The sequence below is a fragment of the Rhinopithecus bieti genome, unplaced genomic scaffold (assembly GCF_001698545.2).
Source record: "Rhinopithecus bieti isolate Rb0 unplaced genomic scaffold, ASM169854v2 scaffold_4908, whole genome shotgun sequence".
In the NCBI taxonomy this organism is placed as follows: Eukaryota; Metazoa; Chordata; class Mammalia; order Primates; family Cercopithecidae; genus Rhinopithecus; species Rhinopithecus bieti.
In genome coordinates, this window is record NW_016804541.1 from 1,348,075 (window position 1) to 1,374,308 (window position 26,234).

The 26,234-nt window shown below is 34.5% G+C and overlaps 1 protein-coding gene across 1 annotated transcript in view; it reads left to right on the plus strand.

Annotated features, from left to right (window-relative positions):
* The window catches only part of VPS13C (vacuolar protein sorting 13 homolog C), a 194,867-nt gene that overhangs the window by 56,633 nt on the left and 112,000 nt on the right, over positions 1–26,234 (plus strand). Inside the window, 13 exon segments of the mRNA XM_017869045.1 lie at positions 2,670–2,799; positions 3,395–3,489; positions 8,859–9,001; positions 9,850–10,042; positions 11,420–11,534; positions 12,182–12,318; positions 14,875–14,998; positions 16,702–16,819; positions 19,417–19,546; positions 20,211–20,289; positions 20,969–21,108; positions 24,229–24,382; positions 25,317–25,396. Of these exon segments, the coding sequence (XP_017724534.1) occupies positions 2,670–2,799; positions 3,395–3,489; positions 8,859–9,001; positions 9,850–10,042; positions 11,420–11,534; positions 12,182–12,318; positions 14,875–14,998; positions 16,702–16,819; positions 19,417–19,546; positions 20,211–20,289; positions 20,969–21,108; positions 24,229–24,382; positions 25,317–25,396 (1,638 nt within the window).

A 26,234-nucleotide genomic window follows, 5' to 3' on the forward strand; every position in this document is an offset into this window, starting at 1 on the left:
ATGCAGGCAGAGGATTGGCTGAAGTTATTTACCATGGGCACTTAGTTGAACAGAGAAGGAAGTGAAGGCAACAAGGGGTAATTGAGGAAAAGGGAAAGGGCTCTGCATTCGTCTTCATATTAGGTCTCATTTTATATTTTTATTTATTTTTGGTCTCCCATATATGTATATATGTTTTGAAATAACTATAGATTTATAATAAGTTGCAAAGATAGTTCACAGAGGCCCTGTGTACCCTTCACCCAGTTTCTCCCAATAGTTACATCTACGTAATTATAGAACAATACCCAAACCAAGAATTTGACATTGGTATGATGTGTGTGTATAGGTCTGTGACAGCTTTCATATTTTTAAATGTTAATTCTTATTTATTTTAAGTGGAGATTGACAAACATAGGAAAACTTTTCTTCACTTTTCTTTGTTACTTCATTTTCTTCATAGCCTTTCTTATTGTTGAAATTAGTATTTTTGATTGTGTGCTTTCCTACTAATTCATCTCTTTTTCTCTTTATTATGTCTAAAATTTTCAGTTTATTTTGAAATTCCTTGAAATTTGTAGTGTGCTGATCACACCTTTAAGATTTCAATGCTAATGCTAATAATGGCTTTATCTTTCTTTTAAAGGTTATTAGATACTTAGAGATTTGGGAGGAAGTTGAATGTTGGAATTTGTCGCCATATTATCTTGATGTCTCTTATCAGGATATTTTAAAAAGGTTAATTTTGGTTAATTAATTTTTTCCAAAATAAAAGGCTTCTTTCCCCAAAGTGTAAAAAAATGTATTATCTGTTTTATAAAGAATAATTTTATGGTAGCTAAGAAGATGGTAACAATGAAAAAAATACAGTTTAGTGCCTGCCCTTTTAAAACTTAAAACTATCAGTTTGGTTAAAAGAGATGTTAACAAAATATCCAAATGCTTTATAGCTTTTTCTGCATTTAGATTTATAAAAACTATTTATAAATTCATCTATTTATTAAGTCTCAGTATCTAAGAGGGGTTTAAATTTGAAGTCTCTGGTTGCATTTTCCCTAAAAGAATTCATAGAAGATTCTTAAAAGCAGAAACACTCAGATATACATTTAATTGGGTGTCATTTCCAAAATAGCTCGGTTTCATCTACTTGTGAAACTGTTGAAGCAATTAATTTTCTGTATCATGATCTCGCTGGAAGGAAAACTAGTTTGTTGTCATCTCAGGGTTCTTGGAACACTGGCTGCATGTAGAATCACAGGGGAAATTAAAAAAAAAAAAAAAAAAAAAAAAAAAAAAAAAACAGTGCCTACCTAGAACCCACTCTCTCAGGATTTGATTTAATTGTTGTGTGGTGGGGCTTTGGTTTTGGCATTTTTTCTCATAAAGCTTCTAGATGATTCTTTTGTGCAACAAGGATTGAATACCACTGAGCTGTGGTATCCACAGTAGCTGATTTGTCATTCATTTTCATCTTGCAGTTTCAAACAGGGCTTGAAAATGTACACACTCATTCATAGCTTGTGACAAAAGTTTAACATTTTGCCCATCCTTAGTCTATACATTCACCAATCAAACCTATTCTCTTTACTATAGAATTCAACTCTTTACTTTCATCTTCTCTTTTGTATTATTCCACTTTTTATTACACACAGAGGCTTACAATATGTTATCCATTCACTACCATTTTAAAATACTTTAAGTGGAAAAGTTATTGAAATTTATTCAGGGAATGAAAACATAGAATCTAAATTACTTATCCCCTTTATTTTCTTTCTCCCTGTTTTCTGCCTTTGGTTATTCATCTATATTTCTCTGAAAAGTGGGAAAGAGAAGGATCGATAGAAAATCTAGTCAGGATTTGTTGAAAAAAGAGAGTGAAATGAGATTCAAGGACTATTTTAATTTATATCCCTCCTTCTGCCATTGTCTTAGCAAGCCAGCAATATATATGAATTCTGAAATATAATTGTTTCAAATTAATACTTTTTTGGGTGTGTTCCCTTTCAAGGAACTTTTCATTTTATAAACATGCAGTTCTAGTGGCTCCTTAACTTAAAAATTTGGAAGTAACGTTGCTTAGAAATATTCTAGTTGGAACCTTAACTATATAGCTCATAACATGCAGCCTCGTCAAAATGCTATCAGTTGGTGTGAGAAGTATTAATAAACTAACAGGGGGACTACATTTAACTAAATTATGTTGTGAGCATCATTTAAGATCTTGACTGGTTCAATCTTACGTAGCGTTAAAGAAAAAATGAACCATTGTTTTTTTCCAGGCTATACCTGAAAATGAAGAGGGCAACATTCTTCAAGTAAATTTTTTAATTTTATTTTTTAGGTGATTCGGTCTGGGCAAAATTAAGGAAAAGTCTGCTGACACAGGCGAGAAACGTGGAGGCTGGTTTAGTGGGTTTTGGGGTAAGAAAGAGTCTAAGAAAAGGATGAAGAATCATTGATTCCTGAAAGTAAGTTCCAAGTCAAATAAGTTATTGTACAGTGTTAAGTGAAAATAAAAAAACAAAAAACAAAAAAACACTATGTAAATTATATCTTCCTGTTGAATTTTATTTTGAAATACATTTGAAATAAATTAGCTTGGTATAGCATATTCACGNTTTTTCCAGGCTATACCTGAAAATGAAGAGGGCAACATTCTTCAAGTAAATTTTTTAATTTTTATTTTTTAGGTGATTCGGTCTGGGCAAAAATTAAGGAAAAAGTCTGCTGACACAGGCGAGAAACGTGGAGGCTGGTTTAGTGGGTTTTGGGGTAAGAAAGAGTCTAAGAAAAAGGATGAAGAATCATTGATTCCTGAAAGTAAGTTCCAAGTCAAATAAGTTATTGTACAGTGTTAAGTGAAAAATAAAAAAACAAAAAACAAAAAAACACTATGTAAATTATATCTTCCTGTTGAATTTTATTTTGAAATACATTTGAAATAAATTAGCTTGGTATAGCAAATATATAAGCAGACACATCAGGCTGGTATATTCCTATGTTTATCTAAAATAAAACTTAGACTAAAAACTTTGATTTTTTGTTTGTGGAATAATATTTATGTCAGATATAAAATGTTTAAATTTAGAGGTCTCAACATTTAGCATTTTTTGTTACCTTTTACACAGATATTTAATTACAAGTTTCACTTAAGTTTTAAAATACTTAGGGAATTCTGAAATCCTTACATTAGAACTGAATTTCCTTAATGGTGTCTCTTTGCCTTTTCTTGACCTTAGCAAACAAATAGAATATGTTTTGTCAAAGTTGTAGTATATTAGCGGATATTACCTGGCTAATTTTGCTTTAGCATTTGTGTCTGTTGATTTCAGGATACTTGTTAGTTTGGTTAGTCTTTTTAGTTATATCTGTAAAATGGAAGCAATTAATTTCTTAAAATGTTGTTTTTTCATAGCTATTGATGACCTTATGACTCCAGAGGAAAAAGATAAACTCTTCACTGCCATTGGTTATAGTGAGAGTACTCACAACCTAACTTTACCTAAGCAGGTAATTATTTAAGTGGTTTAAAGGAATTTTGTCTCATTATACTATATTAGATTCAATTGGGTTAGAGTTACTGATTTTTTTTAAGTAATAAAAATGTTTTCAATTCCACTCTGCTACATAATGGTTAAATGCTTTCAGTCAGGTTCTCTCTCCAACTTTATTTTATTTTTATTTTTTTGAGATGGCGTCTCGCTCTGTCGCCCAGGCTGGAACGCAGTGGTGTGATCTTGGCTCTGCCTCCTGGGTTCAAGCGATTCTCCTGCCTCAGCCTCCTGAGTAGCTGGGATTACAGGCACCCACCACCCCGCCTGGCTAATCTTTGTATTTTTAGTAGACACGGGGTTTTGCCATGTTGACCAGGCTGGTCTCGAATTCCTGACCTCGGATGATCTGCCATCCTCAGCCTCCCAAAGTGCTGGGATTACAGGTGTGAGCCACTGCGCCCAGCCTTCAACTTTAGATTTAAGTAGTTTTAGTGAACGTAAGAATAACCTGACAAAAGTACTTATTATAGAGCTAAATAGAATCTTAAAAAAATTTTATCCTAAGAAATTTTTTTAAAATTGTGAAGCATAACATATATAAAAGAGAAAGCAAAACCAAAATATCTTGCCTATTTGATTGACTAAAAGGGAACAGTGTTTAATTATTATGAAGGTCAAGATTTAGAATATTGCTGTCACCTTAGAAGCCCATATGTCCCCCATCATTGCTTCTCCAAAGGTAACCGTTATCTTGATTTTTATGGTAATCGTATCTTTTATTTCTTTTTGTTTTTTACTACCAACACTGTTATTTTGTTTTCATTGTATGAATATACCGTAATTTCTTATCTATTTCCTGTAGATATATATGTTTGTGGTTTCTGGTTTTGGCTATTGCAGATAACACTGCTATGAATATACTTGTACAAGTCTTTGGTGGAGATACGTTTTTATTTCTCTTGAGTTAAATATCTGGGAGTAGAGTTGCTGGGTCATAGGATAAATATGTATAACTTTCCTAAAAACTGGCAAACACTTCTCTGAAAGTTGTAATATTTTATATTCCTACCGCTACTTCCATATGCTACATATTCTTGCCACATTTGATATTGTCAGGCTTTTTAATTTTAGCCATTTTAGCAGATTTGATATGTTCCTCGACTATAGTTTTAATTTGCATTTTCCTAATGACTAATGATGTTGTTATGGTTAGGCTTTTGTGTCCTCACCCAGATCTCATCTTGAATTGTAATCCCCATAATCCACCCCTCTCCACCATCAAGGGAGAGACCAGGTGGTAATAATTGAGTAATGGGGGTGGTTTCCACCACACTGTTGTGATAGTGAGTTAATTCTCATGAGATCTGATGGTTTTATAAGGGCCTCTTCCCCCTTCATTCAACACTATTCCTTCCTGCCACCTTGTGAAGAAGGTACCTTGCTTCCCCATGGCCTTCTGCCATGATTTTGTTTGCTGAGGCCTCCCAGCCATGCTGAAAGATAGTCAATTAAACCTCTTTCCTTTATAAATTACCCAGTCTAGGGCAGTTCTTTATAGCAGTGTGAAAACAGACTAATACAGATGTTGACTGTCTTTTCATGTCTTATTGGCCGTCTCTGTTTGTTCATGTGTGATTTTTGGTCATTTTAAATTGAGTTGTTTGTCTTTTATTGTTGTTTGTGGAAGTTATTTATATTTTTGCATACAAGACTTGTGTTTGTGTATAGATATAGATATGTACATTTTGCTATAGGTGCATGTATAAATATTTCAATTTGTGGCTTGCCTCTTGATTTTCCTAATGGTAGTTATTTATGAGAAACAATTTTAATTTTCTACTGATGAAGTCTTTTTTTTTATGGTTACTGCTAACATTAGATCTATTCAAGAAACCTTTGCCTACCTCAAAGTCACAAAGATACTTTCCTATGTTTTCTTCCTAGAAACTTTATGGGGTTTTGGGTTTTATCTTTAGTATTCATCTTAAAATAATTTTTGTATTTGGAGTGGCATGTGGGTTGAGGTTTATTTTTTCCCTATGTTTGTCCAGTTGTTTGAGCAGTATTTTAAACAGACTTCATTTTTTTTCTTATTGAATTGAGTTGTCCCTTTGGTTGAAAATAAAGTGACTTTAGGCCGGGCGCGGTGGCTCAAGCCTGTAATCCCAGCACTTTGGGAGGCCGAGACGGGCGGATCACGAGGTCAGGAGATCGAGACCATCCTGGCTAACATGGTGAAACCCCGTCTCTACTAAAATACAAAACTAGCCGGGCGAAGTGGCGGGCGCCTGTAGTCCCAGCTACTTGGGAGGCTGAGGCAGGAGAATGGCGTAAACTCGGGAGGCGGAGCTTGCAGTGAGCTGAGATCTGGCCACTGCACTCCAGCCCGGGCGACAGAGCGAGACTCCGCCTCAAAAAAAAAAAAAAAAAAAAAAAAAAAGTGACTTTATATATGTGGATATAGTTTTAGACTCTCATTGAACTATTTGTCTATTTTTACACTTATGGCCCCAATCTTGATGCTATGGTTTGGCTGTGTCCCCACCGAACTCTCACCTTGAATTGTAATAATCCCCACATGCCAAGGGTGGGGCCAAGTGGAGAAAATTGAATGATTGGGACCGTATCTCCCATACTGTTTTCGTGGTATTGAGTAAGTCTTGTGAGATCTGATGGTTTTATACATGGGAGTTCCCCTGCACAAGCTCTCTTGCCTGCTATGTAAGACATTGTCTTTGCTCTTCCCTTGCCTTCTGCCATGATTGTGAGGCCTCCCCAGCCATGTGGAACTGTGAGTCCATTAAACCTCTTTCTTTGATAAATTATCCAGTCTCAGGTATATCTTTACTAGCAGCATGAGAATGGACTAATGTACTTATTATTATAGTTTTATAAGTCTTAAAGTAAGACCTCTGACTTGTTTTTCTTTTTTTTTGAGACGGAGTCTCACTCTGTCACCCAGGCTGGAGTGCAGTGGTGCAATCTCAGCTCACTGTAAGCTCCGCTTCCTGCGTTCATGCCATTCTCCTGTCTCAGCCTCCCATGTAGCTGGGACTACAGGTGCCTGCCACCACGCCCGGCTCATTTTTTGTATTTTTAGTAGAGATGAGGTTTCACTGTGTTAGCCAGGGTGGTCTCGAACTCCTGACCTTGTGATCTGCCCGCCTCAGCCTACCAAAGTGCTGGGATTACAGGCGTGAGCCACCATGCCTGGCCTCTTTTTTTTTTTTTTTTTTTTTTAAGAGTGTTTTGGCTATTTTAGGCCTTTTCCACTTATATGTACCTTTTAGAATCATCAGTGTTTTCAAAAGTACATGCTGCTTTTGTTAGAGATTACATCGAATCTGTAAATTATTATGGGGACAGTTGTAATTTTAGCAATATTGAATATTCCAGTCATATAATTCCTTTTTGTGTCTCTGACCATCTGTTAGTAATTTTCCTTCTACTTGAACAATGCCAATTATATTATTTTGTTAAATGCAGTTCTGCTGGTGACAAGTTTTTTAATTTTTTGTTTTCTGAAAATGTCTATTTTTCCTTTTTTCTTGAAGGATACTTCTGTGTATAGAATTCTAGGTTGTTAATGATTTTCTGAGTTTTGAAGATATAATTTCATTGTTGTTAGGCCTGCATTTTCTTTTGTGTATTCAGCTGTTAGTCTTACTGTATCACTTTGAAGGTAATTTCCACCCATCTCTCTCATTTTCTATTTTAAGAAAATCTTTTTACCTTAGATTTTCAGTAATTTTACTGTGATGTGACTAGGTATGTATTCATTTTTGTTTATACTGTTTGGACTTCTTCCTGTTTGGACATCTTGAGGTTTTATCAATATTGGAAAAAAATCCTCACTTCTCAGTTTTATTTCCCATCATTCTTTTATGCTTCATCCTTTGGGACTTCTAATGTACATAGTAGGCTCTTTTCATAATATCATGTGTGTCTTTATTTTCTCTGAGGTATTTCCAAGTTCTTTATCTGTTTATTCTTTGGCTAGTTTCCTCTTAATTCTCTCTTCAGCTCTTTGTATATTACTGTTAAACTCATTTATTGAATTCTCAATTGGTTTTTGTCTATTTCAGTTCTTGAATTTCTATTTGGTTCTTTTTTTATAGCTTCCAAGTTCTTGGCTAACATGCTGTTTTATCTTTTATGTTTTTGACCCTAATAAATCTAGTAGTCTGAGTAAGTCTAAAATTAGACTCTTGATGTCTAGAGCTCCTGTGAATCTATTTTCTGTTGTTTCTGCTGGTTTTTGTTCCAACTAGTCATGAATCTAGTGAGCCTGTGTGTGTGTGTGTGTGTGTGAGTGTGTGTGTATGTGTGTACGTGCACCAATCATTGTTACTGTAGGTATTGACATGATTTGATGCTGTGCTGCCAGATCATGGGAGTTTGCCTGCTTCCAGTTCACCTTTACTCTTACAATATAACCCTTTAGGGTCCCAGGCAAAATAATGTGTTTTATCAGTGCTTTTACCTTTTGATGGGACCTGGTTTCCAATTTTGACCCTGCTAGCCTAGCTTCACAGCCCCTAGGCTGTCCCCTCTGAAATTTCCGAATACCTCTAGGAGAAGCAGGTCCCCAGATTCCAGGATCATCTCCCTGGTTCTCTGTTTTACCTTCAATCTTGACTCAGTAATTTTGGGGTCACAATTTATTTTCTCAGTGTCTTACTGACTCTGCACAGCAGTCAAGCAGATGTTTTTCCTTCAGCCACAGGATTATTCTGAAATACTTAGTTTGTTTCAGAAAAAGCTGCTGAATTGAATATGCCACAAAATGTTTTGTAATTGTTTCATTGTTATAACCTATAAAACTAAGAGAAGGCTGGGTACGGTGGCTCTTGCCTGTATTCCTAGCACTCTGGGAGGCTGGGGTGGGCAGATCACCTGAGGTCAGGAGTTCGAGACCAGCCTGGCCAACATGGTGAAACCCCGTCTCTACTAAAAACACAAAACTTAGCTTGGCATGGTGATGGGCACCTGCGATCCCAGCTACTTGGGAGGCTGAGTCAGGAGAATCACTTGAACCCGGGAAGTGGAGGTTGCAGTGAGCTGTGATTGTGCCACTGTACTCCAGCCTGGGCAACAGAGCAAGACTGTGTCTCAAAAATAAAATACAACTTCAGAGAAATGAATTTCTAGATCTTTTGTAAGCATCCTATTTGAGTGGACAATTTTATATTGAATTTTCTAATTTATAGTGCATACATTTGTAAAAGAAGAATTTTTCCTTTATGATGAGCATATGGATGCCAGAACCTACCATGCTCTATTTGTTAGGTTGCTTTATAATTCAACAAATTTAAAGAAGAAATTATTAAATAAAGTAATAATTATTTAAACTTTAACAATTTTAATTTTATTCTTTCTGTATAGTATGTTGCCCATATAATGACCCTGAAGTTAGTAAGCACCTCTGTTACGATAAGAGAAAACAAGAATATTCCAGAAATACTAAAAATTCAGATAATTGGGCTGGGCACTCAAGTATTTCAGCGACCAGGAGCACAAGCACTTAAGTAAGTTTTTAAAAATTTATTTCAATTTTATTTTAGTTATAGTTTTAGGCAAAAAATGTGGTGTGTTATTCAGGATTAAAAATGATTAATGCCAGCTCTTCTTTAATTTCTCTTGCATGTATATGTGAAGATAGTCTTTTTATATTTGCTTTTGTTTTGTTATGGCGCTGTATGGGTATTTCATCATTTGTTCTGCCCTCCCTCCTTTCATTTGTGCATATTTATTGGATAGTATTTAATTTATAGGCTCAATACTGTGAAAGCTATGGACAAGTACAATAAGTTTTTGTTTTCAAGAAATGTATGCTATAGCTGATAAAAGGTATGCAAGAAGTTAATAATTCGAGAACTATATGACATTAGACGGCTCTAGGGTGAGAAGGTGTTGTAAAATTAAATGCCTCATAGTTAATGCTACACAAGCTTAGTTGTGGAAGAGAATAACTGAGCTAGGAGAAGGTCTAGGTTAGCCGAATGGAAATGACTAGGAGAAACTGGAATGGAGTAAGAGGGTATTAAGGGTGGCATAGAAGTAGGGAGAGGAGTTCATCAATGTCATGTGATCTTTTATTCATACAACAGTGATTAGAACTTTTACAGTATTCTAAAGTTGGCTAAAGTGAGTTTTTCATGTAGATGAAAGGAGTTAATTAAAACAACAAGAGCAGCAAACCAGATTGTGTGTGAGCAATTGAATGCCTGGATAAGAAGGCTGAGCTTCAGCTTTGGATAATGTGCATGGATGGTCCTGGTTCTCAAAGAAGTGTTTAAAGGGAAATTTGTATTTTAGCCCATTAGATTACAAAAGACCTTATCTGTATCTTTCCTTGTTCTTCATTGGATTATAGGGTAGAAGCAAAATTAGAACACTGGTATATAACAGGTTTGAGACAGCAGGATATTGTACCATCACTTGTGGCTTCAATTGGTGACACTACATCATCCTTGCTTAAAATTAAATTTGAAACCAATCCAGAGGATAGTCCTGCTGACCAGACTCTGATTGTTCAGTCTCAGCCTGTGGAGGTCATCTATGATGCTGTAAGTGCAAGGAGAAAGTAACTCTTTGTTTAAACCATCTTATACTTCTGACATATTCAAAAATAAAATGTAAGCATCCTATTTGAGTGGACAATTTTATATTGAATTTTCTAATTTAAAGTGAATAAATTTGTAAAAGAAGAATTTTTCCTTTATGGTGAGCATATGGATGCCAGACATTTTCTTATTTCTCCTCTTTCATATTTAACATTTATTTACTTAATAGGTAAGTTTCCTAATAGGTTTTTCTTGTTTCAAAAGCAGTACATGTTCAGGAGCTAATTTTGATTTTTTCATATGCAATACATTTTTCCCTACTGCAAGGTTTATTTATCTATGCTTATATTAAATTTAAAAAATCTAATATACTTTAAAAAATTCTTGTTTATTTGCCAAGTACTCCCAAATTGTTACATGTTGACTTCCTACTCCAGTTCTTTTTTGTGTATTTTCTCTTTTCTTTCGATGTTTGGAACAAACTCAAAGAGCTTTAGGAGTGATTAAAAGAATTTTAAATATTGTTAACATGGATAAAAGCATTGGTGTTTAGATGTTATTGGAAATGCTGGCTCAGGTTCTGTATCTATGGCTTTACCTTTTTCAGGCTGTCTTACCCACCATCTCAAGTTAGTCAGCAATATGGATATGGTTCACTACTCATTGCATCACTTGTAGTTTCACCCCACCTTGTTGAGATCCGTGATGTAATTTTACTTTACAATTGAAAGCTAAATTCACAGTGTGTGTGTGTATGTGTGTGTGGGTCGGCGGAGGGGAGGCAGTATATAAAGACTGCAGAACTCATTATATTTTATAATTAAAAAATTTTAATTGTGGTAAAATACACATAACTCAATTTAACATCTTAACTGTTTTTAAGTTTGCAGTTCAGTAGTGTTAAGTACATTCACATTGTTAAACAACCAGTCTCCAGAACTGTTTTCATCTTGGAAAATCTCTGATTTTTTAAAAGTTTAAATTTGGCATGTAGGTAAGAGCTAAATGGCTTTCTTCCTCTTTTCTAAATTTCAGAGTGCAAGGGAATCTAATTACAGTATAGAGAAGTAGAGTTTCACCTTCTGACTGATTGGAGGCTAAAACTAGAAGTAATGTCTGCTGCTACATCCATATGACACTATAGAACATACTTTACACCTTAATGATATATGCACATTTGTTGCCTCTCCAGTAAGCTTGCTTAGGCTCTTCCTTTCTCCAGGTTCTCTTTTACTCCAAGGGGAGATGTAGTTGGACAGAATATCTTTGGAGTTCCACAGTTCAAAACTACAGCTGTTTAGAATTGAGGTGAGACTTTAAAGTTTACAACATGGAAAGAACTATGTGTAACTTGGTTATATTAAAAAATTTTTGTTATAGAAAACTATCAATGCAGTGGTTGAATTCTTTCAATCAAATAAGGGTTTGGATCTTGAGCAAATAACATCAGCAACATTGATGAAGCTGGAAGAAATTAAGGAGAGAACAGCTACAGGTAAAGAATTTGAGTGTCTACATAAGCATCAGCTAAGCTTTAAAAGTTTTGTCTACTTTAATGTAAACATTGTGTTCCAAATATTATGTTGCTTTTTTTCTTTATTTTAAACTCAGACTGTATTACAGTATAGAGTGGACATGGCTTACTCAAAGTCAAATATACCTGTTAGACTGGGTGAGAAAGAGCATAATATGGGGTACAGACGATTCTTCCTGCCATTACAGTCAAGAAGTCGTGCTTCAGAATGAGCTTGAGGTGGAAAACAACCCTCCATCTCAGTTCTTAAGAAACTGTTCATCACACTGTGTGTGAATATAGTTTGAAAGATACTTGCTTCTGTATAACATGGCCTCTAAACTCAAGCCAACTATTTTATCCAGTTCCTTAACCAAGGAAATAATAAATTCTTCTATCCTACGTAAAATACTAGCTATGTTGGGTTTACTATACTGTGCTACAATAAATTGTTTCCTATTGGCTATATACAATTTTCACCTTACATGCTGAATTGAGAATCTGATTTGTGAGAAAAGCTAATACTCCTTTGTAATACTTTTCAAGTAAAATTCTTATTCTAGTTGTTAATAATATGATTACATATTTCAACTTGACCATTTAATGTCATTATTTCTTACCTTCTTTAGGACTTACACATATTATTGAAACTCGAAAAGTCCTTGATTTAAGGATAAATCTGAAGCCTTCTTATCTAGTAATTCCACAGACAGGTTTCCACCATGAAAAGTCAGATCTTCTGATTTTAGATTTTGGTACATTTCAGGTAGGTATATATGCATTTTTTTTGTCTGCCCATCTTTAACCTGTTTGCTAGCTAACTCTCCAATAGTTTGCTGTTTTTTTCTTCAGAGTTCACTAAACTAAATGTAGACTTATTTTTTTTACCTGTTTTTCAAGCCTAGCTTGGAGTATTTTATATATGTTTTATGACTATTAAAACAAAAAACCTCCAAATTTTCTGTAATGGTAGGTGATTTGACAGTAAGGACTGGATTACCTCTGTCTTTTCCTAATTAGAAAGAAGCATTTCTGTTTTCATAGCAGGGCTTAATTGTACAGTGTTATTCGTTGCCTATATATTTTGACAAGAGGAAATTGTACCATAGAATATGTGTTTATTAAACCACTGTCGGTAACTAAGTAGAGCAAGATAACTTTTGGATTTTGGATTTTGAATCTCGTAGAAATCCAAGCCTCCAGTAAAAGTGACAATTTCAAATATATGAGGGGACTTTGAAAAGTTTGTGGAAAATGAAATTAAAAGATAAAATAAAAAACATAAACTTTGTTTCTCAACATAAGATCCATCAAGTTCAAGACACTTTTGTAAGTGATGATACCAGCCGTTTAGTCTGTCCCTCAAGGATTGAAGGTCCTGGGCATTTAATCATGTCATTGTAGTCTTTTCTACATTAGTAATTGAGGAAAATAGGTGCTGTTTATAGATTTTTTGTTTTAAGATAAGGAAACCAAAAAAAGTTAGAAGGAGCCAAATTAGGACTGTAAGCTGGGCACCTAATGATTTCTCATAGAAAATCTTACAAAAACTGCCCTCATTTGATGAGAGGAATGAGCAGAAGGAGCATTGTCGTGGTGAAGAAGGACTCTGGTGAAGTTTTCCTGGGTGTTTTTCTGCTAAAACTTTGGTTGACTTTCTCAAAACGCTGTCATAATAAGCAGATGCTATCGTTCTTTGGCCCTCCAGAAAGTCAACAAGCAAAATGCCTGGAGCATCCCCAAAAAGTGTTGCCATCACCTTTGCTCTTGACTACTCTACTTTTGCTTTGACTGGACCACTTTCACATCATGATAACCATTGCTTTAATTGTGATTTGTCCTTAAGATCATACTGGTAAAGCCATGTTTCATCTCTTTGTTTTTTTTGAGACAGAGTCTTGCACTGTCGCCCAGGCTGGAGTGCAGTAGTGCAATCTTGGCTCACTGCAACCTTCATTTCCTGGGTTCAGGTGTTGCTCTTGCCTCAGCCTTGCAAGTAGCTGGGATTACAGGCATACGCTACCACACCTGGCCAATTTGTGTATTTTTAGTAGAGACGGGGTTTCACCATGTTGGCCAGGCTGGTCTTGAACTCCTGACCTCAAGTGATCCGCCCACCTCGGCCTCCCAAAGTGCTGGGTTACAGACGTGAGTCCCCATGCCCAAACCATGTTTCATTTCTTATTATAATTCTTTGAAGAAATGCTTCTGGAATCTTGATCCCACACTTGTTTTTAAAATTTCCATCAGAAGCTCTACCCTTGTCTGCGGCTGATTTGAGCGCAGTGGTTTTGGCTTCTGTTGATTAAAAAGTTGTCTCAACTTTAATTTTTCAGTCAGAATTGTGTAAGCTGAACCAGTTGAAATGTCTGTGGTGCTGACTGTTGTTTCTGCTGTTAATCATCAGTCCTCTTCAATTAGGGAATGAACAAGATTAAGTTTTTCCTCACAAATTGATATGCATGTTCTGCCACTGTGGGCTTCATCTTCAAAATTGTCTTGACCCTTCTTAAAATTAGTTATCTATTTGTAAACTGCTGATTTCTTTGGGGCACTGTTCCCATACATTTTTCATAAAGCGTTACTGATTTCACCATTCTTTCACCCAAGCTTCAGCATACATTTGTTTTTTGCTTCAATTTTAGCGGAATTCATGTTGGTATGATGGGGGGGTCCTTTTCAAGCTGATGTCTTAATCTTCTTAGTGACTCAAACTAGATCCTGTTCAGTCATGTTATAAAAAGTTAGTTCAAGTTTCTTTTGGTACAAAACAGTTTTGAAATTCATGCATAGTTTTTTCATAATGGGCATTTTCCATCGACTTTTTGAAGATCCCTTGTATACTCCTCAATTGATCCTTGCTTCTACCAGGAAGGAAGAAAAGGCAGTACAATTTGGGGCTGAATTATAGTGGTCTAATTATTCCTGTAGTATAGTGCAGAGAAGGAACAAAACGCTGCTATTCAATGGTGAAGAGTGTAGGGTGGGGGTCAGGGGAGCTGGACTATAAACGGCAGTAATTTCCTGAAATCCAGGAAGAGGAGGAGTTGTACATCTAGACAAGTTATTTGCAGCACATAGCTCGAACATGAAAATGTGCTGAACACCTATTTCTCAACTTTAATAGAGATGTATGCTGAAATATTCTTAATTGTTTACAAATAATTATCTGAAAATTAAAATGTTTATTCATTAAGGGCAATATTTTCATTTTGTTAGGTTTTAACTGACTAAATGCAAGATTGAAACCTAGCTAAAGTATGTTGATGTATGTGCTTTTCTGTTTTGGAAAAAAAAAATTGAGATTTGTCTTTCATTTTAGCTCAACAGTAAAGATCAAGGCTTACAGAAGACTACTAATTCATCTCTGGAAGAAATAATGGATAAGGCTTATGACAAGTTTGATGTTGAAATAAAAAATGTACAATTACTCTTTGCAAGAGCAGGTAAACCATTATTCAACTTTTAGGATCTTGGGATTATGTTGGGTAGTTTGTGTAACATACGTGTATGTATCTGTGCCTGTATATCAACCCTGACAACCATTTTGCACACATATTCTTTTGGCCACTTAAACCATGTAGGACACTATCAGTGTAAATTACCTCAACATTTATAAATAGAAATGGAAATTTGGGTAGTCATCTTAGGATACCTAGCTCCATTTCTATCTAAGCCTATTCATAGCCTATATTTTTGTAATGTGACTATAAAGCTGCTTAGAACACAAAATGGAAGTTGCAATTGATTCATATTTTTCTGTCTTACTGCTTTTGGGATGACTCAATATGATTTTCCTTGCTGCCTTCATTATTAACTCTTGACTATATTGGCCTAGTCTTTATTTCAATAGTATTACTAGTATTATGCTTTCTACTTTTGTAGATATCTGAGAAATATGTATCTACAAAGTAGTAGATACAGTCTTAATATCTTAAAGATAATTAACTTAATTATTTTCCAAAAGCTTTGGTGTTTTCTACGCTTAAGTAAATATTTTTTTTAGACTTATTTAGTTTCTAGAAACAATACATATTTATTAATTATTCTTGATCATAGTATCACTTTGTGGTAGGTCATTAGAGGAAAGGACAGTTATAGTCTCTATGTGCAGAGTTTATACACTAGTAGGAGTGTTGAGACTTATTAAAATGTAAATACATAATGCTCTACTTACTTTTCATGTGTTAAGAGCCTGTTAATTCCTTGAAGTGGAGTATTTACATAGACCATTAAAACTGCCTTTTCTTTTGTATGTACTTAAGAATAATTGAATTATGGCCGGACGCGGTGGCTCACGCCTGTAATCCCAGCACTTTGGGAGGCCAAGGCAGGCAGATCACGAAGTCAGGAGATTGAGACCATCCTGGCTAACACGGTGAAATCCCAGCGTGGTGGCGGGTGCCTGTAGTCCCAGCTATTCGGGAGGCTGAGGCAGGAGAATGGCATGAACCTGGGAGGCAGAGCTTGCAGTGAGCCCAGATCATGCCACTGCATTCCAGCCTGGGTGACAGAGTGAGACTCTGTCTGAAAAAAAAAAAAAAAAAATTGAATTATAAGTGATAAAAGATTTTCAGTCATTACCATCAATAAAGATCTGCATAGTTCTCTATTAGTTATTGGAAAATCTGTTTTTGGGACCTTCTTATTTGAAGAAAAGTGATTATTATACTTTTTTGGTCATGAAATTTTGTTCGCTAAAACTCATCTTTGCTTTGGAATTGTGTACTAAGCTGGGCGTAAATATTGTACTTAGGAACCCCGTAAACCTCTTTTTTTCTTTTTTCTTGTTTTTCCTCCTCTTTTCACTGTAATTATCAACCTTGGTCATTAATTCTGGAATTAAGGTAATAGATCCTGGGCTTTGTTTTTCCTGTTTACTTTGAAATGCAAGATGTTATGTGAACATTCTCCAAATATAATTATTTTATATCACAGTCTTTGATCCTGTCAGTCTGTATTTAAAAAGCATAGGTTATTTAACTGATATGCTAAAAGAAGTAAAAATTGGTAATCATTGACTCTGGATTAATTTACAGTGATTTTCCATAGAATGTCTGACAATTTAAAATAATATTCATTAAAATAATATTTATCCATGTTCCATGGCTGTTTGTAAAACCATAATATCTTAAATTATTTTTTAAAGAGGAAAACTGGAAAAAGTGTCGATTTCAGCATCCATCAACTATGCATATATTGCAACCCATGGATATTCATGTTGAGTTGGCCAAAGCTATGGTAGAAAAAGACATAAGAATGGCCAGGTAATGTATGAGCTTCTTGTATATTAGAAAATTAGCAGGTGAAATATGTCTGCATCAGTTGCTAGAATTTAAGGAAGCAAAGATAAATTTCTGTGGGAGACAGAAAAAAATAATGATTATTCCTTTTGTAGCAGAAGTGTATTTTAGGAAAATGTATATTTGAATTATACATCAACTCTTACTTCAGAAATATTTGGACTTTTACAGTCTATAAAAGTTGATGGTTCATGTTTTTGAATGAATCTAATCCAACACTTAATATCAACAAAATAAAATCTTCAAAACATTAGAGACTCTTTTGATAATGTAATACCATATAATCCTGAGAAAAAATAGAAAATTAATTTTGAATTTAAATAGTTATGAAATGTTTATACTCTCAAAAAACAGATTTATTGAAATATAATTGATGTTCAATAAGCTGCATCTATTTAAAGTTTACAATTTGATAAATATTGCCTTAGCTATATAGCCACGAAACCATCATCACAGTTAAGATAATGAATACATCATCTCCAAAAGTGTCCTTGTTCCCCTTTGTATTCCTTTCTTTCCTTCCCTACTTAAATTCTCTTCCCTCAGTCCCTGGACAACATTCATCTGCTTTCTGACACTATAGATTTGTTAGAATTTTCTAGGATTTTGCATAAATAGAATCTTAGACTTTTAACTTTTTTGTTTGACGTGTTTAATTCAGCATAATTAATTTGAGATTGATTCATGTTGTATGTATCAGTAGTTCATTGATACCCTTTATCAGGTGGATGTTAAACCAACTTTTCATTTCTGATTAACCTCACTTAGTAATGGTGAACATCCCTAATCCAAAGACCAAAAATTTGAAATGCTCCAAAATTTAAAACTTTTTGAGAGTCAACGTTATGTCACATATGGAAAATTCTGCACATAAATTCTTAACACAAGCTTCATTTCTTGCACAAAATTATTAACATTTTTAAAAGAAAATTACCTTCAGACTGTGTGTGCAAGGTGTGAATGAAACAAATCAATTTCGTGTTTAGACTTGGATCCTATCTGCAGGATATCTCATTATGTAATGCAAATATTCCAAAATCTGGAAAAATCAAAAATCTGAAACACTTCTTGTCCCATTTCTGGTAAGGGATACTCAACCCATATGTATTATTCTTTTAAAATACTTTTAGACCTGTTTTGCCGAAATTTTATTACCAAGTTTTATATTTGTGTTAATGAGGGATATTGGTCTGTGCTTTTCTTGTTTTGGTATCAGGATAATGTTGGCCTCATACATTGAGTTTTCTGGAAGATACTGTGTAGAAATGGTATTATTTCTTCCTAAAATGTTAGGTAGAATTCACCAGTAAAGTCATCTGGCCCTGGAGTTTTCATTTTGAGAGGTATTTAACTACTAATTCATGTTTTTTTCATAGATATAGGGCTAGATTATCTATTCTTTTGAATGACCTGTGTGTTCCAAGTGTTTTGTTTGTGTGTTTTAAGGAATTTGTCCATCTTAGTTGTTGAATGTATGGCATAAAACTGTTCATATTGCTTTCCTCTTACCTATTTAATACACGAAGAATCTGTAGTGATGTTATTTCTCTTAGTCCTGATGTTAGTAACTTGTGCCTTTTCTCTTTTTCTGCTGATCACTGTGATCAGAGGTTTATCAATTTTGTTGATCTTCTGAGCGACCCGGCTGTTGGTTTCCATTATCTTCTCTCTTTTGATTCTTTTTTTCCCCCTGATTTCCACTCTGATGTTTATTATTTCTTTCTTTTGTTTACTTAGGATTTCATTTTCTTTCCAGTCCTGGTTTCTTAAGGTAGAAGCTGAGGTCACTGATTTGAGACCTTAGTTTTTTCCAGTATAGGCATTTAGTGCTTTATATTTCTTTCTCTATAGTGCTTTACTGTATCCCAGTGTGACATCTAGCAATTAGGCATATGTCAGCTTGAGCTGTTCACAGCTTAGTCAGGAAGCCAAAGATAAACAACAACCAAGAAGAGCTTTATGACCAGCACATAGCTGCCACAAGGCTATTAAGACAAATAAACCTGAGGCAATTACATTGAATAGGGAAACAGAACAGAAGCCCCTAAAAGTAAGCAACTGATAAAATCACAATGGTGATTCAGTAGCAAGTAAAACAGATGTCCTCATGGAGCTGACATTTTAATTAGAGGAGACATAAACAAATATAAATGTGATGTCAGGTGCTGCCGAGTGCTATATATAAAAAGAAATAAAGCAAGGCAATGGGATAGAGAGTGATGAGGTAGATACTCTTTGATGTTGATAATAAGAAATCTTTGATACCGGGAAGTAGTGTTTTGGTTTTGAAAGGTAGAGAATTGTGTTTGGAAAGATTTTCATAAAAATTAGTTGAGTTAAAAAGGTTTGGCTACTTAAGAGGGATATGTTGAAATTATCTGGAAACTTAGCTAACATAGAACTTTCAATTTCTGACAGTGTTGTCTAAATGAGGCATTAATGTAATTAGATTAAAACATGTCAAAAGTTTAGGCATGTTTTAATCTAATTACATTAATGCAATTCTTTCCCTCGTTTGTAATATAGAGATACTGACTTAAAACCACTGAATTGTATCTTAGATTTAAAGTGTCCGGAGGACTTCCTTTGATGCATGTGAGAATTTCTGACCAGAAGATGAAAGATGTGCTATGTTTGATGAACAGTATACCTTTGCCACAGAAATCATCAGCCCAGTCTCCAGAGAAACAGGTAAATAGATACAATAAAATATATAAACCTATTTTTACCGTTGTTTTAGAGCAGTGATGAAAAGTCAGTTTCAGGGCAAGGTTTATAAGTGAAAGGACCAAAAGTACAGAAATGAAAGTAAAATGTCTTTCAAATTTATAAAATGTGTTTTAAATAAAGCTTGAGGGGGAAAAAGTAAACAAAAATCTTTAGAATCTCGCAAATAAAACAATTGGTATAAAATTTCCTTATATGTTAGACTTACAAGTTGTAGGTCACTTTAATTGGAATTGATCTTTACACAGTAGAAATGTTGGATTTCTACTTTGAAATGAAATTTGATAAAGCCAGCTCATGGTGATACCATGTGTCAGAGACCTATAAAAAAGATGTACTTTAATATTGTAATAGAATGTAAATGATATACAGTACTAATAGACTAACTTACTAGAGGTACACTTAGTTTTGTCCTGGTAAATATGGGCGGTAGACTTAATAATTTGTAAATTGTAGCCAACTATTAGTTGATTACACAATATATCTTGTTGGAAGATTTGTATATTGTGTTATATTGTGTGTATGTGTCTTTCCATATCTCTTTATTACTTTTTAGTCTTCCTTCATTTATCACATTTAATCCTGCTGAGTCATCCTTTTTAAGAAAACTTTTTGTATTCTTTGCTAGGTATCCTCAATTCCAGTTATTTCCGGTGGGACAAAAGGTCTACTTGGTACTTCACTGTTGCTAGATGCTGTGGAATCAGGTAAGGAAAGTAAAATACTCTTTCTGTATTAAATTAAGACTATACATTGTTATACAGAGATAACATTTTTAGAAAATAAGGGCCATCTGAAACTGCTGTGGTAGTTTACTGGTTTTAGTTCTAGTTCTGCTACATTAGTGTGACTTTGAGTCCCTTATCTTCTTTAAGCCCAAGTTTCTGTCTTCATTGGATAAATGAAGGGATTTTTTTTTTTTTTTGTAGTTGACAATGCTTACTTAAGATTCTAAATAAACTACTTTTTTTTGGCCCCAGTCTCTGCATGAGCTTTTCTCTAGCTCTGAACTAATTGATCTGTTTTAATTTTGAACTAGAATGTAAGCTTCATCAGGACAGGACCATGTCTATCCTGGTCATTCTGGTATCCTTAGTAGCTGACACAGCCTGATACATGGTAGATAATACCCAATAAATATTTTGTTGAATATTGAGTGAATGAACTATAGTGAAAAACAGAACCATTGAAGAAAAGAACATAGTGCTATTTGATTTTAAATATGATTATTACATGTCAGGTTGAGTCACTTGGTGGAAGTTTAAAAAAGGCAGATATTCTGATGCTGAATATGAAGATTATATCTAATAAATGAATAGATTTGAGTGTTTCATGCAGTTTTCAGTGTACATTGTCTCAGATCAAATAAACGTCTTTTTCCTTTAGAGTCTGATGATGAGTATTTTGATGCTGAAGATGGGGAACCACAGACTGGTAAAAGTATGAAAGGATCAGAACTTAAAAAAGCTGCAGAGGTCCCAAATGAGGAGCTCATTAATCTTCTGCTCAAGTTTGAAATTAAAGAAGTGTGTGCTTTTTTGTCTATAAATAGATATATTCTGGTTGTCACTATCTTGTAAGCTATCCTCAAGCTAGACCCAAAAATGTGGTACTCTTGTCTTTCCTGCTGTCCAACACATGTGCACATGCACACGTTCACACACACACTCTATTTTACACACAAAAGATTTTAAAATGAAATGCTTTTTAAAAAATTGATGTAAGAATTATCTGTGGCATATCTAATTTATTCTGGAAGTGCTTAGACTTTTAATTAGGACTTACTTTTCTGCAGAAAATTTTTATGACATGCCTACTTTAATTTTTTAAACTTTTCACTTTTAGCTAAATAATGCTCAGTATCATGTTTATGATTTGGAAAAATGTAAACAACCTAAGTTTCTAACATACGTTTACAGCCTTTAAAAGTCATGTGGTAAAAGGAAACATGGAGAGATGTTCACAGTATGTTATTGTTTGGGAAAACAAAAGGATTATAATACCAAGGATATTATTATTCCATTTGAAGTTATATTTATATGTTTTCTTTGATAAATGACAGACAGTGTTCATCTCTGGGTGGTGAGATTACAGGTTTTTATATATGCCTGCTTGCTTTTCCATGTAGTCCAGATTTCTATAAAAAGTTTGTCTTGCTTTGATAATAAAACAAAAAGGATAGAAAATGGAGGTGTTCCTTATTGACTGTTTGATATACCAAAGTGAGAGCATGTCCTAAAATATAATGTCAGAAATACTACATTTTAGCTGTGTGTACAAACCTAAGTATTATTGGTATTTGTTTAGAGAAAGGTATGTTCTTTACCATTAGCCTTCTACAGCTTCTCTCTTTCTCCATACTACATCCAAAATATCATTAAATCCCATGACCCTAACTTCAAAATGCATTCATATGATTGCTCTTCCTTTGTGCTGCTACTGTACTGTCCAAGTCACTGTAATCGTCTTGCCTGGATTATTTTGCAATAGCCTCTTAACTGTCTTTGCTTCCATCAGGTACTCTGTTCTGTCATTTGCCAGAGTGATCCTTTAAAAGTGAATGTCAGGCCGGGCGTGGTGGCTCACACCTGTAATCCCAGCACTTTGGGAGGCCAAGGTGGGTGGATCATCTGAGGTCAGGAGTTTAAGACCAGCCTGGGCAATATGGTGAAACCCCATCCCTACTAAAAATACAAAATTAGCCAGACATGGTGGTGGGCACTTGTAATCCCAGCTACTTGGGAGAATTGCTTGAACCTGGGAGATAAAGGTTGCAGTGAGCTGAGACTGCACCACTGTACTCCAGCCTGGGTGACAGGGAAAGACTTTGTCTCTAAAATAAAATAAAGTAAAATAAAAATAAAAGGGAATGTCAGATCATGTTACTACTCTGCTCAATATCCTTCACTGACTTCAAATCTCACCAAAAGTAAAGGACTAAGTCCTTACCATGGCCTACAAGGCCTTACATGTGTGAAACCCCATATGACTGGCCAGTTCTTTCCTGCCTTGGTCACTCTGCTTCAGCCATATTCCATTTATCCCTTCAATAGGTATTGATCATGTGCCATTATTACTGGACATTATTTTAGATACTGGAAAATAGCAGTGAGTAAAGTTCTTGCCGCATGGAGCTTACACTTGTCTTATGTTTTTCCTTCTGTATACCAAAGCCCATTCTTTGTGCTTGCTATTTCGTTTGCCTGGAACACTCTTTTCCTGCATGGCTTGATTTTTTTTTTTTTTTTTTTAAACTTACTTCAGATATTTGTTCAATTGTCATCTTATTGGAAAGATCTGACCAACCGAGACAAGATAGCAATCTTTATTTTCTCCAACTTTCCCTAGAATATAAACTTCATGGTGATAAAGAATGTCTTAATTTGTTTTCTGTTACCATAACAGAATACCTCAGCCTCCCAAGAGGCTGGGATTACAGGCACATGCCACCATACCCAGCTAATGTTTTGTGTTTTTTATGGAGATGTGGTTTCACTATGTTGCCCAGGCTGGTCTTGAACTCTTGGGCTCAGGTCATCCGCTTGCCTTGGCCTCCCCAAGTGCTGGGATTACAGGCGTGAGCCACTGCACTTGGCCTTTTCTTTAAGTATTTTTAAAGTGTTATCTAAGTATGTAATTATAACATCTGCTAATAATATTATTTTTTGCCTTTCTTCAGTATTTATATTATTCTGGTTATTATTGCCGCCTATCAAGTTAAATAGCTTAAAACAACCGTTTTATTTTGCTTACAGGTTTGTGGGTTAGGAATTTTGGAAGGGTTCAACTGGGTAATTTTGTGTGTAGTGTTTCATTTGGTTGCATTCTGATGTTGACTGGGGCTTCTGTCATCGGAAGCCTCAAACTGGATGTCCATGTGTCTCATTTATGAGGCTTGCAGTTGATACTGGCTGTTGGCTGGGAGCTCAGCTGGAACTGTTGACTGAAACACCTACTTAGGGCCTCTCAGCATGGTAAAAGCCATGGTAGTCTGAGTAGTTGAACTTTTACATGGTGGCTGGCTTCCCCCAGTATGAGTGTTCCCAGGTGGGAGTTTCATGGTCTTTTTTGACACCAGAAGTCCTTATAGTATCAATTCCTTTCTACTCTATTGATTTAAGCATTCACAAACCTGCCCATATTCAAAGGGTGGAGACAAAGATCTACACCTTTTGATTAGAGTATCAAAAGTACTTCCGTCTTTTAAAAATTACAGTGTTTTTTTTTTTATTGGCTAAATATACAGGCTATCATTTCCAGAGTTAACTTATGATAGTGAACATCTTGTCTTACTTCCTACTTTAATGGGGATGCTTTTAAAAAATTAACTAAATGAGATTTTGCTTTGAAATACAGGTTTAAGAAAATCATATTAAGGAAGAAACGATACATTCCTATTTTACTAAATTAGAAAAAATAAACAATGAAGTTAAATTCTGTCATGATTTTTTAATAAATGTACTTATATTCTCAAGAATCAAATTTAAGTTGGTAATTTCCAATTATGTTAAATAGCTATGGTGGCAGAAGCATATGAGCAAAATTACTATTCTCTTGGTGATGTGTATGGAGAAAGATTTTGTTTTCATTATTTTAAGTATGATTCAGACTTCTTATCAACTTTTCATTGGCTCTAATTCTTTTAGGTGATTTTGGAATTTACTAAACAGCAGAAAGAAGAAGATACAATTCTAGTATTTAATGTTACTCAGTTAGGAACAGAGGCTACAGTGAGAACATTTGACTTAACTGCGGTATCTTATTTAAAGAAAATCAGCTTGGATTACCATGAAATTGAAGGTAATAGCCATAAAAATAGAAATAATAACCTATAATAAAGATAGCACTTTGGAGTATCTGAAACACTTTCATTTATATTGTATTTATAATAAATAATGGCAGCACTCTTCTAAGCACTTTACAAGTAATAATATTTATACTATGGGTTGGAATCCTTGGATACAGAACACTGACTGTATAAATACCTGTGTTTTGTAACTTTTTAATAGTTGCAACTAAAACAAATCTCAATTTAGAAGAAAAATATTTTATGTGTTAGTAATTTCTATAGGACCTGTGTTAAGATAAAGTTTACATTATTGTCTTGAGGGAAAAAAATATAAATAATAAATTTTCTAAGCTATTTTTTCCTTAAGTGAAGGTTATGCCCTTGGAAGTCAAGGGAAAATTTTGAGATCTCTCAGAAGCAAGAGTTAAAGAACTGCAAATAACAAAAGATGGATAAAATGGTGGACAAATTACTTCTCCCTCCATAGCTTTTGGAGGCAGTTCTTTGGTACATCTACCGAAGGATCTAAAGGACATCTGGTACTACCTGTTGTTTTTAAGTTAAAAAGGAGTTTAACAGTTCTCTTTTAAGGAAAAAAAAACAAAAACAAAGCTTTCCTCTTTTAAGTCATCTCTCCAGTTTAAACAAAAGGAAATTATTTAATTTCTTTAATGTAGTAAATAAATTATTTGTCAAGAATTTTAGACAGTCCACCTGAATCAGGTGAAAATAAATGTGCCATGTTTTTAATAAGGTTGGATGTCAGAGGTAACAATTTGGATGGTTAATTTCTTGAACAGTGATGCCTTTGTATTTAATAACTATGACAACATGCAAAGATTTTCTTTTTAGAGCTTAATAACAAATTTAAAAAAATCTAAAAAAAGTTTCAAATTACAAAAGAGCAATTTATTTGAAAACACCTTTTTTTTCCTTTTTCTTTAGGATCAAAAAAGAAGCCCCTTCACTTGATTAGCTCTTCTGACAAACCTGGCTTAGATCTTTTGAAAGTGGAGTATATTAAGGTAAGGGCTATAGAATGATTATATATTTATTGTGTACTCCAAAAGATATCTCTGGACAGAAAAATGTGACAGTAAGTTACTAATGGCTCTGGATGTGTATCACAGTTTCTAATTATAGGGAAATCTGTTTCTTTTTTCATTTGTACACCTTCTTTTCTTTCACTTAAGTACAGGGCCATTATACAAAGTCACTAAACTTCTTGTTGCCAGAGATGGAAGCCTGGGATGAAGTAGGTACCATTTGTCCTCTAGGGCACACCCACATACCTATACTGATTATAGGTCATATATAGGTGACATTTGGCTGAGTATCTTGCATCAAAAACGATAAAGTCATATTAAATTGGGTTCAGAAGAGAAATGCCAGGAATAGGAAGGGCCACAAAAATATTTCATATGAGAAACACTGAAGGAACTGATGGTATTTAGCTGACTTCAAGATTAGTTGATTTGTTTAATCGGTCAACAGCTATTTATTGAATACCTCTGGATATGTTATTGGATGTCTGTACTGTTAGGCGCTTGGGATACAGAAATGAAAAACATTGCCTGTTCTCAAGAAAATTGTAGATGAGTAGGGAGATAACACAAGTAAATAATGATTAGAGTAAAATGTGATTGATTCTCTAATAAAGAAAAGCACAAAGCATTATTGGAACAGAGAGACAGGGAATTGGCAAGGCCAGAAAACTTCTCACAGGAGGTAAATCTTTGAGTTTGAATTTGTTTGTGTTCCCAAAGGATAGAAAGAACTAGGACCAATGGTTAGTTATGATGGGAGATAGATTTTTGACTCAGTGTGAAGACCTCATTAAATAAAAGCTTTCTTTTTTTTTTT